Source organism: Pseudovirgaria hyperparasitica (genome assembly GCF_010093815.1).
Source record: "Pseudovirgaria hyperparasitica strain CBS 121739 unplaced genomic scaffold EJ05scaffold_10, whole genome shotgun sequence".
NCBI lineage: Eukaryota > Fungi > Ascomycota > Dothideomycetes > Acrospermales > Acrospermaceae > Pseudovirgaria > Pseudovirgaria hyperparasitica.
The window spans coordinates 293,811-306,820 of record NW_022985558.1 but is presented as its reverse complement, the minus strand read 5'-3'; the positions used below and the strand labels follow the sequence as shown (position 1 = coordinate 306,820).

The following is a 13,010-nucleotide window of genomic DNA, read 5'->3' as shown; positions in this document are numbered from 1 at the left end:
GGATCTTCGTACCGCAAAAATAGTGCGCATGCACACGAAACTATATGCATTGGGCACCAATGCATTTTCTAGCATCGCGATCCTTCTGGCGAATGCGGGCTGTAATGGCAAACAGAGAGCATGATGTCTCGAAGGGTAACTCGAGAAAATTTCTAGAGCCTATGACCAGAGCAGCCAGAGCCCCATAATTTCTATCAACCTCTTTCCTATAGCTCTTGTCATAATGTTCCTGGACGCGAGAGTCCACCGACGCGAAAGGCCCTCGACACGGTCATGTAGTCGATACGGGAGCTTAACGATGCGAAAGTTTATCAGAATGTAAAGCCATCGCCTGGTAGATCATCGAAATCGATGTAGGGAGCGTCCCGAACTTCAGAATTCTATGCCTTGTATCTGAACCAAGACGCGTCCAGTGAACGTGAGACCAGATCCGCATATAGCAACCATCGACTACTACGTGGAGAACTGAAAGTGACGCTAAATCCACAATTAGTATTATCCCATACTTTGAGGATCACCACGTGTGCATAACGTACACATAAACGAGCTCAGCATGCTTTGCCATAGTCTTGGAGCATTCACCTCTTTCGATTCATACCTTTGAGGGGCTAATGTAGAAGTGTGTGAAATAGCGAGTTGTTATCTCGGCATTTCTTTGATTTATAGCGGAGAAGAAGCAAGGACTTTGTGATAATGCGTAATTTGCCCGAAACCACGCTGTGATTCGTCATAGACCAGCCCTCCTAGTCACATCATGGAATCGAGTGCATGAGCAGAGAACCATGTACATGTATATGGTAAGTCTACCGTTAATGTTTTCGGCGAAAATAAATATACACTAAATGGTCTTTTAGTTGACCAAGTTGAGCACCTCTACTAAAAGGTCTACTATCAAACGTTGGAGTAATCACTCAGTGGTATAGGAAGATAAGAGTAAACTTCTGTACTAGATATCTGTCATAGAAGAAGTGAAAGCTGGCATTAGCTCAAGAAGCTTTGGCTACAGAAGCTTGGAGAAGCTTATGTTCGAAATATATTAATCTAATAGAGCTATATATCGTAGCTTCTAGGACGTGGGCAGAACATTAATTACACAAGTTTATAGAGCGATATAGTAGAAAATAGGATCTAAGGTTTATTATTTACTCCGGAAAGACAAAACGGCGTAACTTGTGTCCGAGTCTATGCATAGTGAAGTCATTACACGAAAACAGAATACACATGACATTGAATGTTAGTCAAACCCTCGGGTTATGCTACTAGCCATGTGATGTAGGTAGAATGCCAATCTATGATATATACGGGGCACACCCATGAGGACGATCATTTATGCATGCCATTGTTAAGACAAAGTATATCCTTTACACCCGATTTCTTGGATCCTCAAAATGCAAACAAACATGGCTGCTGTACCTACCATCGACTTTCTGACGGCACCTCACCGACATTATCATGTTTCAGGAGAGCGTACGGCACCCGCGGAGCTCACCCCATCTGACATCGAGTTATACCACCCATGTATACGCAGGCTCGCGGACTGGATATACTCGAGTTTCGAACACAAAGCGGCCTTTGAAGCAGCAATCAAGACGGCAAACTCGTATGATCTACCTAAAGCCGACATTGAACATTTCTCCAGCCTTCCATGTTACCTCTCTTTCCTCTCCTCGATACTGACATGGACACCTACGGAGAATGTTGATGCCTCGGCAATCTATCATCGCTTTGCGGTGGTGTACTTTGTGCTCAATCAGCCGTCTGTGATTGTGTATCAGTCCCCCATCCGCCCGCAAGCCAGCAAGGTGCCCCTGACATGGTTGAGCACTTGGATTGTCGACTTTGGCAAGGAGTTCGGTCAGTACATGAACACTCCTGAGAGTATCTCAGAGGAGACACTGCGTACATTCGCTCAGAGTCCGAAATTCAAGATCGACGACTACGTCAAGCCGGATGGAGGATGGGCTACGTTCAACGACTTCTTTGCTCGGCACGTGAAGCCTGGAAAGCGCCCTATCGCAGTTCCGGATGATGGCTCTGTACTCGTCAGTCCAGTAGACTGCACTTACCTGGAGAAGTTCCCCGTAACGGAACGTGCAACCGTCACTGTGAAGACTGTTGAATGGAACATCGACGAACTGTTCGATGGAAGCATGTACGCCCCACATTTCGCAAATGGCACTTTGGTACATCTCTTCCTACAACCGCACGACTATCATCGTATGCATGCCCCTGTAGACGGAGTCGTTCTCGAAGCAAGAAAGATTCTTGGTGCACATTACAGCCAAATCGAAGCTGTGCCCAGGACTGAAATAGATGGAGACCATTCCTCGACACATTACATCCGCAAGACTCGACATGTTCTGTCTGGCGCCAATGACTTTGGCTATCAGTTCAACCAAACGCGAGGCCTCATCGTACTGCAAACACCGCACGGCCTGGTCGCCATAGTACCTGTTGGCATGTCAGTCTGCTCGTCCGTCGTGATCAAGCTCGAGGAGGGAGAGCAACTCGTGAAGGGCGACGAAATGGGATACTTTCAGCTCGGAGGCAGTGACATGATTGTACTGTTCGAAAATGATCCAATAGTATCTGTTCAAGAAGGTCAATATTTGCGCATGGGCGAAGAGCTATGTCGCTACATGGGAAATGAGAGGGGCCGATTTAGCGATCAGCCGGCTGGATACTTGTATCAGGACAAAGACATCGCATCTGCTGTAAAGGCCAACTCTCCTAATGATACAACTAGTATTGGTCGTGACGAGAAGACTAGCACTGACTAATGCTGGGGTTCCGAGCAGCGACCAGGGAGTGCTTGAATCGCGGGTCAAGCTACAAGGGTATACGTTGGATACTTGAGCCAATCAGAAGCATGGGTTGAGTGGGCTCATGTAGTGATGTCTCAAGCTAGTTTAGTGACTTTCAAGTCCCCACTCTCTATCAGCATCAAGTATATATAAAAGGCAACAAGGGCAGGAAATATCACATTCGTTAAGCTTTGAATTGACGATCGCTGTGTGAAGTCACATCACGCCACAGTGTCGCTCTCCAATACTCCAGACGGGAGTTGGTAGTGAAATCCGGACTCGACTGAACTAATCCGCATGTCCGTGCAGTAGCCCCTATTCCAAGTACATCACAACAACCTCCGAACAGGCTGAATTATCGCCAAAACAACCCGACAAGATGGCCTCAGCTATAATACATTGGATCATGGAGTCCTCCTTCATGGAACACCTTCACTGGGTCCCACCCCCGGAACGCACACGCTCCGAGCCAATGCAAATCCTCTGTCTCGGCCTCTCCCGTAGCGGTACCGAATCGCTCTCCCGCGCCCTTGCGATCCTCGACTACAAGCCGTAAGCCACTCTCCCAGCAGCAGCACCACCACCACCACCACACACGGCAATCTCACACCCCACAGCTACCACGGCTTCAACGCAGTCGCAGACACCGCCGACCTCGTCCGCTGGGATCAAGCCCGCCGTGCAAAATACGCCGGCTACCCCCTTGCCCTCGATACCGCCTTCTACGACTCCGTCTTGGGGCCCTACACTGCCGTGCTCGACTCCTCACCCGCCGGGTACAACGCTGCCGAGCTCGTCGCCGCATATCCGGACGCCAAGGTAATCCTCAACACGCGCGACGTCGCGGCCTGGCACGCCTCGTTTGCGGGGACGATCGTGCCTGCAATGGTATCTACGGCCCGGCCACTGGCGCGCTTGCTGTGCATGTTCGGCACGGAGCGGTTCTGGCTCGATCGCGGGCGACAGGCAGCGGTTTGTTTTTGGCGGTGTGAAGGCCCGCGTGGTATTGAGGCGAATATGGATTGGGTGTATAAGGAGCATGCAGCGATGGTGAGGGGGTTGATGGTGGGAGAGCCCGGGCGGTTTCTAGAGTGGCAAATTGGCGATGGGTGGGAGCCGTTATGTGCGTTTTTGGGAAAGGAGGTGCCGGAGGAGGAATTTCCGAGCGGGAATACGTCGCCGGAATTGATTTTGAAGATATCGGAGATGTTGCGGAAGGCGCATCGGGCGTGTTGGCGGAATTTGTTTATTTGTGTGGGTGTTGGAGTTGGGCTGGGGGCTACGCTTTATATGACGGTTTAAGATCTTTGATGTCTGATATTGCTATAAATTTTACGCACCGTATTCGTGGCGATTGGAGCTTTTTTCGGGATTATAACTAACTGAATGATTCTTCTGCTATTCATGCCAGTGCATTAGTTATTACAACGTGGATGTATCAGATAGGTAAGAGGATGATCAAGTCCAGCTCTGAGCCCTAAGATTATATCTTGCTGTTGATGAAAGCAACAATATCATCATTGTACCGATCTCCATAGTGGTAATGTCTCACATTACCACGATCTCCCTGCCACGCGCAACACTGGTTATCCTTGATCACAGTACGTATGTCGTGCATTCCTGAACCCAAAGCAGCCAAAATTGTACCACCTATGAAACAGCTACCTACAAGTCAGTATAAATCACCCGAGGAAAAAGTTTCGCTCGTCCAATTAATAGACAATAGGGGCGGGTAGCAGAACTCACCCTAATGCCTTGCGGACACGTCCTCTCCGTCCAACTCTGCCCAAGCATAAGGCGTCTCATCGCCAGATATAAACGCCACAATTACATTCTTCGCACTTTTCCTATCTATCCCCATGGCGTGCCATAGTCCGAGCATCCTCGTTCTGCACAACGTGGCCGTTATTGCCATCACCCCCAGCGAATACCCTGGAAGTACAATCATGCTTTGGGGCCCACAGCTCACCACGTATCCTGTAAGGTACTACCTGAACATATCGACGCCGGAGACGATAGCGGCTCGCATATTGTTGTTCTTGTAATTGTACTCGAGCCCGACGACAGTGAAGCCAGGGACGCCAGAAAGGATGGCGTCTCAGGTAGTAGTGAGCATGTGCAAGACGGAGGAGTCGATATCGTCGGGGAGAGATTTACCCAGGGTAAAGATAGCGTGGACAGATGCTGCACAGTCGGTGGTGATCGGGAATCAACTGCTGCGAGGGGAAGAGTGAAGGCGACGATGGTAATAATAGTGGTGAAGTGAATTGTAAAGGGAATGTGGCAATGATCCGAGAACAGCTTCGCCTAAGTTCAATCGTCCTATCGGTCAATCCTGGCCTCTGCCAGTTTGTGATATTGGGTCCAACAGTTCCTGTTGCACAGTCCATATCTTCTCTCTTCTGATACCACTCTCTGATTGAGATTAACAGAGCTATATATGCTAGACTTCTATATTGCATTTGCCCGAAATACGATAATCTGATCAAGGACATCTTAGTGACAGGGGCTGCCGATAAAATATCGGATGCAACAACGGAATGTTGACGCTGAACTTCTTAGCTTGTATCTGCTGTGGTCTTGTTTTACCCAGAGTATCTACTCCTTTTTAGATGACCGACTACTGAAGCCCTGGTAACACCGTGAAAACCATTGCTTTACAGGTTTTGACGCGGCATGTGACCTCCTATATTATATGCCGTGCAGCTTTTCTGTGCAGATCTATGTGACGTACATAGAAGTGATATAGCTGAACTGTTGAATAGCTAACCACAATTCATTAGGCCATGAAAGAGCCCATTCCATGTTCAGTAGCTGTAGTCTTGTCGACCATTTAAGGTTGTGGGACTTCTCCAGGTTTACGTGGCACTTCGGTCCGGTAGTAGGCGGCTCCAGTTTTTTAACCCCTGGTTGCCGTCAGCAAATGAGTATGGCCTCGAGTCATGAATTTTACATCTTCACCAAGCTTCGCAGACTTGGACATGTACACCAGCAGTCACTTGGCTGTGTTTCAACGATGAAACCATACTGGTGACTATGCGACTATAGTTGGCTTGTCAGCATATCACTGTCTAGAAAGTCACCGTATGGTACGTCAGTCAGAATCTTGACTTGCCTAAACACCCCTAGCACAGTCCCTCCCACATCCCTTGTCTTCTCTTCTTCGGTCCGCAGATATATTACATACTTTCCCTTCCCCATGTCTAGGCTCATCATCTCCACCAGCCGATGGGGTCCACATACGCCTTTCCCTGCTGCACAGTCTGCATGATCGCAAATCTTTACCTTCTCCTCGATCTGCATCCATGGCCCTGCAGGTTCTCACCGTCCTTGGCATGCGGTTGTACGACACTATAATTATCAAGCATTCTATTGCCCAGGTCTGCAATCGCACGAAACCCTAGGAAGTACGCGTCGTATCTCATGTCCCCAGCATTTCATACAGGAGATTCGTTATGACATTAGCAGTATCTACGCGCATACATAGAGCGTGGATGCCGAACCTCGTTCCAGGAGCAGAATAATGTCGGTATGCAACTGCCTGTGCAATCATGGCGTGCCAAAGAGCTGGACACTCGTGCTTCACGGGTAATGGATATGGGTACCAGGGGCTGGAAACAAAGATCAAACAGTTACTGAGTTTGAAGATTGTAAGGTCTCGATGGAGGTTGGTCATGATTCCCGTGCTGTATCGTAGATTGCATATAGCATATAATTACTTGTATGAATATGTCAAAGGCAGATTAACGAGATTGGTTGTTATCCTTTGCGATGCATCCCACATGAAGCAAGCCACGTTGGAGAATACTACATTGCGTTATCTGGACGGCGGGAAGGGGTCGAGGAAATGCTTGTGTCTGAGAGTTAGAGTCGTAGTAGGGACATGGATTAGTCTAGAGACATTTCAGGCACAGTTCAGGCAGCAAAGGGTTCCACACTAATATCTCCTCCCTGTACTAGTGCTAGATGGGGGCGAAAATAGGATACTTTTGTACTGTTGGTATATCAATCACTAGCGAACATCATAATTGGTGTCATGGCCTGCTCTCCATCAAAGATATTCAGGTTTAGCCACATTCACATACTTATAGACAGTCAACTATGTGCCTAGTGGCATCGTTCATAGACCAACACCTTTGTTTTCGCATTTCTGCCCAATGAAGAAACAAGCCGTTTCTTGTTGTTTTGTTGCCCAACACGTAGCTTGATACAATGATATCTGGAATACAAGCTGTCATATAGTTCAAGAATATAGAGGTTGCTGCCGACTTGGCTTAGGAAAACCTCGGGTTTGACGTTGGAAGGTGGACAAACATAATTGTGAAGGGCTGTTCATGCAAACATGCGGGTGTATGCCTCGAACTGGTGATTAGAACCGCCAGCCGCATTGATAGTCCCGGGGGGCTTTTTATAGTTGACATGCGAGATTTGCATCATGCGATAAATGTTGGAACACGGACATGAATGGACCTTTGGCATAATAAGAACACGCTACGCCCGACTGAGCTTCATCGAGCGAGACTAAGCCCATTACAGCTTAGTACAGATATCTCCCAGCAGCCCTAACGACGGTTAGGTCTCCAACAGCTCCAACAGCTCTCCAACATTACCAAATGTGTCAGCATTGCGCCCCAGCCGGTATCCAGCAATATGGCCAAGCTGCTCTCGTGTGGTCATAGATCTCATGAGTTCTCAAGGACTTGTTCCCCACGGACGAAAACATAAAGAAGCCAGATCCGTCGCCTCGCTTTTGCGCAAATCCAGACCCAATTCAGACGCCACAAGATCTTTGCAATATGGTAGCTGCACCTCATGTGTCTCGCTGTGATACTTGTCGGATACGGAAGGTCAAGGCAAGACATACACGTACTAAACCTCAGCTCGACCACGAAATAACATGAGGCAGTGCGACGAACAATGGCCGGTCTGCACACCTTGCATGAAAAGTGGCCGTGATTGCCCTGGCCCACCTGATCGCTACAAGTTCATGAAGTCCCGGAGGAAGTTCCAGAAAGAGAAATCTGTTTCAGGTAGTCCTAATGATGACCAGGGTAATTCCATCACTTCCCCAAATGAGCCAATCGATGAGACGTCAGCAAGCTCGAATGGGATTATAGTGAAAGTCTCTAGTGGACATCTCTCCTGGAATTACACCGATGTCCAGATCAAGAAGCCAAAGTCCGTGTCGCTGGCACGTGGAAGTCCACAAGTCGTAACCTCTTCCATGCCTATGCTCATGTCAATGACACGGTCCGAGATGCTGGCGTGTGACCTCATTGGAGCCTTAAGCATGGACGCCATAGACATAAGCTCGAAGACGTTCTGCTTCAGCCATTTGTTTAATGAGCTACCCAGATATCTGGGAGTGTCTCCAGCCCTTGACGCGGCCACAGAATGCATCAGCGCCAGTGTCAAGGGCTGTTTGTCAGGCGACGACGCCTACTATGGTAATTTTATATCTCGAAAGTATGGCAAGGCTTTGCAGCTACTGCGGGAGGCGATTAAAGACCCTGATCAGCGCTATTCTGACTACACACTCGCAGCGATCATGATTATATGGCGCAACGAGGGCTTCTTCATGGACAATCCTTATTGGCTTTGGACTTCGGGCCATATGCAAGCCATCTATGACTTGATCAAAATCCGGGGCTGCGGAAATCTTGACAACACATTCAGCTTCCTCCTCCTGCTGGATTGCCAGACAGGTATTGTAAGTTTCTATGTGTCACGGTTGCGTATTTTATATCTGCTAACGTTAATCCTAGATCGGTCACTCCATGTATGTCATTGATGAAACAACTTGAGTCTAGCCGTTAACGCCACATGTAGCTACACTGGGCAGCCATGCTTCATGGATTCTCCAGACTGGCAGGTTGCTCTTTCTCCTCGCAACGGAAGGAGTGATATATCAATGTTGTACTACTCCGTCCATAGAGAGACAACTCGATGGGGCAGTCTTCTTAAATCCATTGCCACGATTCGTGATACTCCAGACCCCGGAGCATGTCCCGACCTACCGAGTGCTCTCAACCGAGCGATTCAGATATCACAAACATTACGATTCATCGATTCACGCATCGAAGACTTGATCAAAGAAACGACGACCATACAACCATCGGAGACAGGTGATGAACTGGTACCACTTGTGTATCATTTCAAAGATCCAGCACTCGTGGGATTGATCGCGTGGCATACTACGTATGCTATTTCCATTAATCGGGCTGTCCAGTACCTCTTCTCTCTATCAGCACAGTCCTCAGGAAATCTATTCGAAGCTGTGAGCGAAGATAAGATGATTTTTGATCTGTACCAAAAGCGCAACCTCGCGCTGTGCCGTCGTTGCTGGATGTGCTTCGAGCAGGTACGTCATTGGAAGCCACTCGGGTGTCACTTTCTTCTTAGTCCTCTTCGAGCCAGCGCACGTTACGCAGATACGCCAGAGATGAAGGCTTGGATCGATACGGCTTCTCGGGACGTAGCTGACTACCTACCCTGGCGAAGTCCGTTCAGCCAAGAAGCAATTCAGGAATGGTGCCGGAAAGTGTGCGGAGAGGATGTCTTCTGACACGACGTACCAGCGTATGATGTGCCCAGTGCTGAGATTCCGGGACAGACCATAATCTGAAACCCAAGACGTATGCCATCCAAGGCTTGTTGACATGAGAGTAGCCGAACCATGATATGCTAAAAACTGACTTCCGCCCCTGTATCGTGCGATTGATTTCGTTATCCTGCCACCGATCGAGGGCCACCAGCATCGATGACCCAATGACCGGAGTAATAGTGGTGGCGTACGTACTTGTCAAGGCCTGTTAGCTGTGCGGCCTCAGGCAGAGACTATTTCGCCGTGTCCGGGCCGTGGCAAGTGCGGAACAAGCTTGGCATAGGCGCATGAAGACGTTTGAAGAACCTCGGCCCCTGCAACCTGCACCCGCTTCCATTCACGTCACCGCAGCCATCCAGGAACCGCCGGCTCAGCCATCCGCCATTTACATCACACGCGATTCATACAGACATACGCTTGTCCTTTCGAGGCTCATCTGCACCCTCGCTTCGAGTATCAACTCACTAGCTCTGGGGTAGTGTCCCATCGGCCCCATCTCGACGATCCCGACTATGTATACATCACCGTCCCCACCGCCATGAATCTCGATTCTATTTCTCGCCTTCTCGCGAATCCCCTCCCGCAGCTCCCAACTTCATCCACGTCATACCAACGATGAAGACGTACTCTATCGTCGCCCTCGCCGGGCTTGCCAGTCTTACTGCCGCCCAGGGTACCCCAACATGTGTGGATGGCGCATATGTGATTGTCGCACGCGCCTCTGGTGAGAAGCCTGGATACGGCATACTGGGCCCCGTGAAAGATGAGATTCTGAGCCGCGTGCCGGACTCTACAGCCACGGCGGTTTCCTACCCGGCCACCATCACAGATCCGCCGTACACAGAGAGTGAGCCGGAGGGCGTGGGCAACATGACGGAGTTGGTGAAGGCGTATGGTGATGCGTGCCCGGATGGTCGGATGGTGTTGATGGGCTACAGCCAGGTATGTCGATAGTGCCATGCCAGGGTGTGTTTGGGATTGACAGCAGTATTGATTGACACACGTTACAGGGAGCACAAGTTGTGGGCGACGTCCTCCTCGGAAACAAGATTGATTTCTTCCCGATCACGCAGCCGATCGACGAGAAATACCGCAACCAAGTTACGGCTGCAATTCTGATGGGCGACCCGACGTTCGTCAAGAACGAGCCTGTAAATGTGGGCAACGCAACCAACGTCTCGACATTCCCACGTCCGAATAACGACTGGGAAGAGTTGGGCTTGGTCGGCCGTGTGCAAAGCTACTGCGATGCACGCGATTACTTCTGCGACCGCGGCGACAGCGTGGAAATTCACGTCAGCTACATCGGCGAGTACGGCACTACGGCGGCGGACTACGTTGTTGGCAAGTTCAACGGCAGCGATACCGATGGGTCGAGCTCGATGACGCCGTCAGCCACGCCAACGAGCAGTGGTAGTGGCCAGCCTACGGCCAGCGAGACTGGAGCTGCGGAACCAACCGGCACAAGCCCGAGCGGCACAACTGGAACGGGTGCTGCACCTACGCAGACCGGCACTGCTTCGCTGATGCAGGGTGGTAATGCAGGCATTGTCGGCGCCGGTGTGATGGCGCTTGTTTTTGTGCTTGGATTGTGCTAGACGAGTTTGTACGACTTGAAAATGCTATGACGAGACGTGTACGATTTGTTGGAATCAGGCATAGATCAGATTTGGTTGATAGATGGACTGACTAGACATTATACAGCGAATATAATACCCATAGTTGAGAGTGATAGGATCCTACATGGCACAATGTTGACATCGACTAATTTGAGGATAAGAGACTTGAAGTTCTACCATTCACATACCCACTTCTATTTATATAAAGTTCATGTCCCACAGCTTTATTGTAGCAGTAAGCCACCGTGTGTGATCTAACACCTACCAACTATCTATAACTGTAGCTCTTTATAACCTCTACTTCTATTTGACCTCTAGTTTATATAACCTCTATTTTATATAACCTCTCCTCTAGATAATCCCTACTGTATATAGTCTCTTCTCTATATATCTTTGGCTATTTATACCCCTTGTTGATCTAATACCTGCCTACCTACCCTCTCCCTCGATCCCTACTTCTAATTTCACTCTACATACATCGCTACTAACCGAGACCAGGCCGGATTCGCTGCCTTTACTATGTGTACACATAAGTTCTGTTTCTTCTATTTGTTCTATTTGTTCTATTTCCTCTACTGCGTTTATACTCTGTACTATATACTATCCTGGACTAATAATCGGGCATCATAGAGTAAAGAGCAGAGATAGAAGAGAATATAAGAGCGAAGGGGGGGAAATAGGGAGTAAGGAGTAAATGACTAGTTCAATTCTGGGTCGGGTGCCTTCCTCTATATATTCTATCTATATCTTAAAATCTCATATATGTTGTATCTACGCGGTTTGTAGTAAGAGATGGAGATGGATAAAAGAGGGACTATAAGGATCTGCTACTATTTCCGATGCTCTGGGGTTTGTAGAGAATAAAGTGGATGGAAGAAGAGAATGGAATGAAGGGATGGTAAGAAAGAAATAGAGACAGAGAGAGAGTGTGTGTGTACGTGTGTACGAGCCAAAGAAACAGTAAACAAATGAAAGTCCCGCACCCTCCAAGCTTATACCAGCCCCCAGGTCCCCCCACCCCTATTTCCCCAAGTGTAAAACTACCGCCTCTACGCCGGAATCCCACACCTCTTCGCACAATCCTGACTGAGCGTCACAAACGTACTCGGAATACTATCCCTCAACTTGGAAATCTGCTCAGGACTCAACGTATCCAGCTGATTGCCCGTCGCGCTAAACTCGGTATCAGCAGGCAAGCCACTGAAAAACTGCGCCGCAATCTCCGCGCGCCCGGGATCCGCGTCGTCAAACGCGGCCGCAAACACGGCGGGCTCGCACTCGTTGTTGAACTGCCAGTGCACCTTGCCCTTGGGGAAGAGCATGCCGGTGTAATTCGCGAGCACGGCGTCCGCCTGAGCGATGGCGGAGGGTTCGATGGGGTTGCCGCCGTTCGCACCGACGACGTTTCCGAAGCCGGAGTCGCGCTCAAGCATGACGGAGCCGATGAGGGAGCCCTGGACGACGGTGAGGAACTCGTTTGCGCGCGGGTGGATGTGGGGCGTGTTGAGGGCGCAGGGGTTCATGAAGCCGATTGCCATGGCGACCGAGGAGCCCTCGAGGGCGGGGAAGCTGGCGAGGGTGGAGAGGAAGATTGTGCCGCCGGTGGGCGGGGCGACGGTGTTGTTGATGAATTGGAAGGTGATGTTTGTGGCGTCGGGGGGGCTGGGGAGGAGGATGGATTGGCGGGCTTGTTCGGTGCCGGCGAGGATGAGGGCGGCGCGCTGGGCGTCGCGTTGGGACTGGGTGTAGGCGCCGTTGGCGGTTTTGGGGTTGATGGTGCGTTTTGCGAGGCTTGCGGGCATGCTGTTTGGGTTGGGGGAGGTGGTGGTTGTAAGGGGGGAGGCGAGGGAGGTTGCGATTAGGGAGGCCGCGAGGGCGGAGGTGAGGAGATTGAATATCATGATGATGATAGATGGATGGATGGAGGAGAAGACTTTGGTCTTGTGAAGCTGTGCTGTTGAGAGGAGGAGATGGGATGAGTGG

The 13,010-nt window shown here is 49.8% G+C and overlaps 6 protein-coding genes across 6 annotated transcripts; 4 read left to right on the top strand and 2 right to left on the bottom strand.

Annotated features, from left to right (window-relative positions):
* Positions 1–1,400: 1,400 nt before the first annotated feature.
* EJ05DRAFT_493432 (uncharacterized protein) lies at positions 1,401–2,856 on the top strand (the record flags this gene model as incomplete). The annotated part of the gene is made up of 3 exons (XM_033746116.1): positions 1,401–1,467; positions 1,567–2,631; positions 2,747–2,856. The coding sequence occupies 3 exons, from the start codon at positions 1,401–1,403 to the stop codon at positions 2,854–2,856; spliced, it is 1,242 nt and encodes a 413-aa protein (XP_033599333.1).
* A 97-nt stretch (positions 2,857–2,953) lies between these two features.
* Positions 2,954–4,187, top strand: EJ05DRAFT_539010 (uncharacterized protein). Its single transcript, XM_033749493.1, has 2 exons — positions 2,954–3,356; positions 3,422–4,187. The coding sequence occupies exons 1-2, from the start codon at positions 3,184–3,186 to the stop codon at positions 4,104–4,106; spliced, it is 858 nt and encodes a 285-aa protein (XP_033599332.1). The 5' UTR covers positions 2,954–3,183; the 3' UTR covers positions 4,107–4,187.
* A 1,234-nt stretch (positions 4,188–5,421) lies between these two features.
* Positions 5,422–6,480, bottom strand: EJ05DRAFT_539009 (uncharacterized protein; the record flags this gene model as incomplete). Its single annotated transcript, XM_033749492.1, has 3 exons — positions 5,422–5,710; positions 6,090–6,155; positions 6,288–6,480. 3 exons carry the CDS (start codon positions 6,478–6,480, stop codon positions 5,526–5,528), a joined length of 444 nt encoding a protein of 147 aa, XP_033599331.1. The 3' UTR covers positions 5,422–5,525.
* A 917-nt stretch (positions 6,481–7,397) lies between these two features.
* On the top strand, positions 7,398–9,696 carry EJ05DRAFT_46430 (uncharacterized protein). Its single transcript, XM_033742740.1, has 4 exons — positions 7,398–7,603; positions 7,711–8,514; positions 8,570–8,583; positions 8,634–9,696. Exons 1-4 carry the CDS (start codon positions 7,601–7,603, stop codon positions 9,367–9,369), a joined length of 1,557 nt encoding a protein of 518 aa, XP_033599330.1. The 5' UTR covers positions 7,398–7,600; the 3' UTR covers positions 9,370–9,696.
* Positions 9,697–10,107: 411 nt separating this feature from the next.
* On the top strand, positions 10,108–10,763 carry EJ05DRAFT_430533 (cutinase; the record flags this gene model as incomplete). Its single annotated transcript, XM_033741551.1, has 2 exons — positions 10,108–10,350; positions 10,419–10,763. Coding segments are annotated over 2 exons (588 nt in total), but the record flags the coding sequence as incomplete, so codon positions are not given.
* A 1,313-nt stretch (positions 10,764–12,076) lies between these two features.
* Positions 12,077–12,829, bottom strand: EJ05DRAFT_440186 (RmlC-like cupin; the record flags this gene model as incomplete). Its single annotated transcript, XM_033741918.1, has 2 exons — positions 12,077–12,379; positions 12,431–12,829. The coding sequence occupies 2 exons, from the start codon at positions 12,827–12,829 to the stop codon at positions 12,077–12,079; spliced, it is 702 nt and encodes a 233-aa protein (XP_033599328.1).
* Between the last annotated feature and the right edge of the window lie 181 nt (positions 12,830–13,010).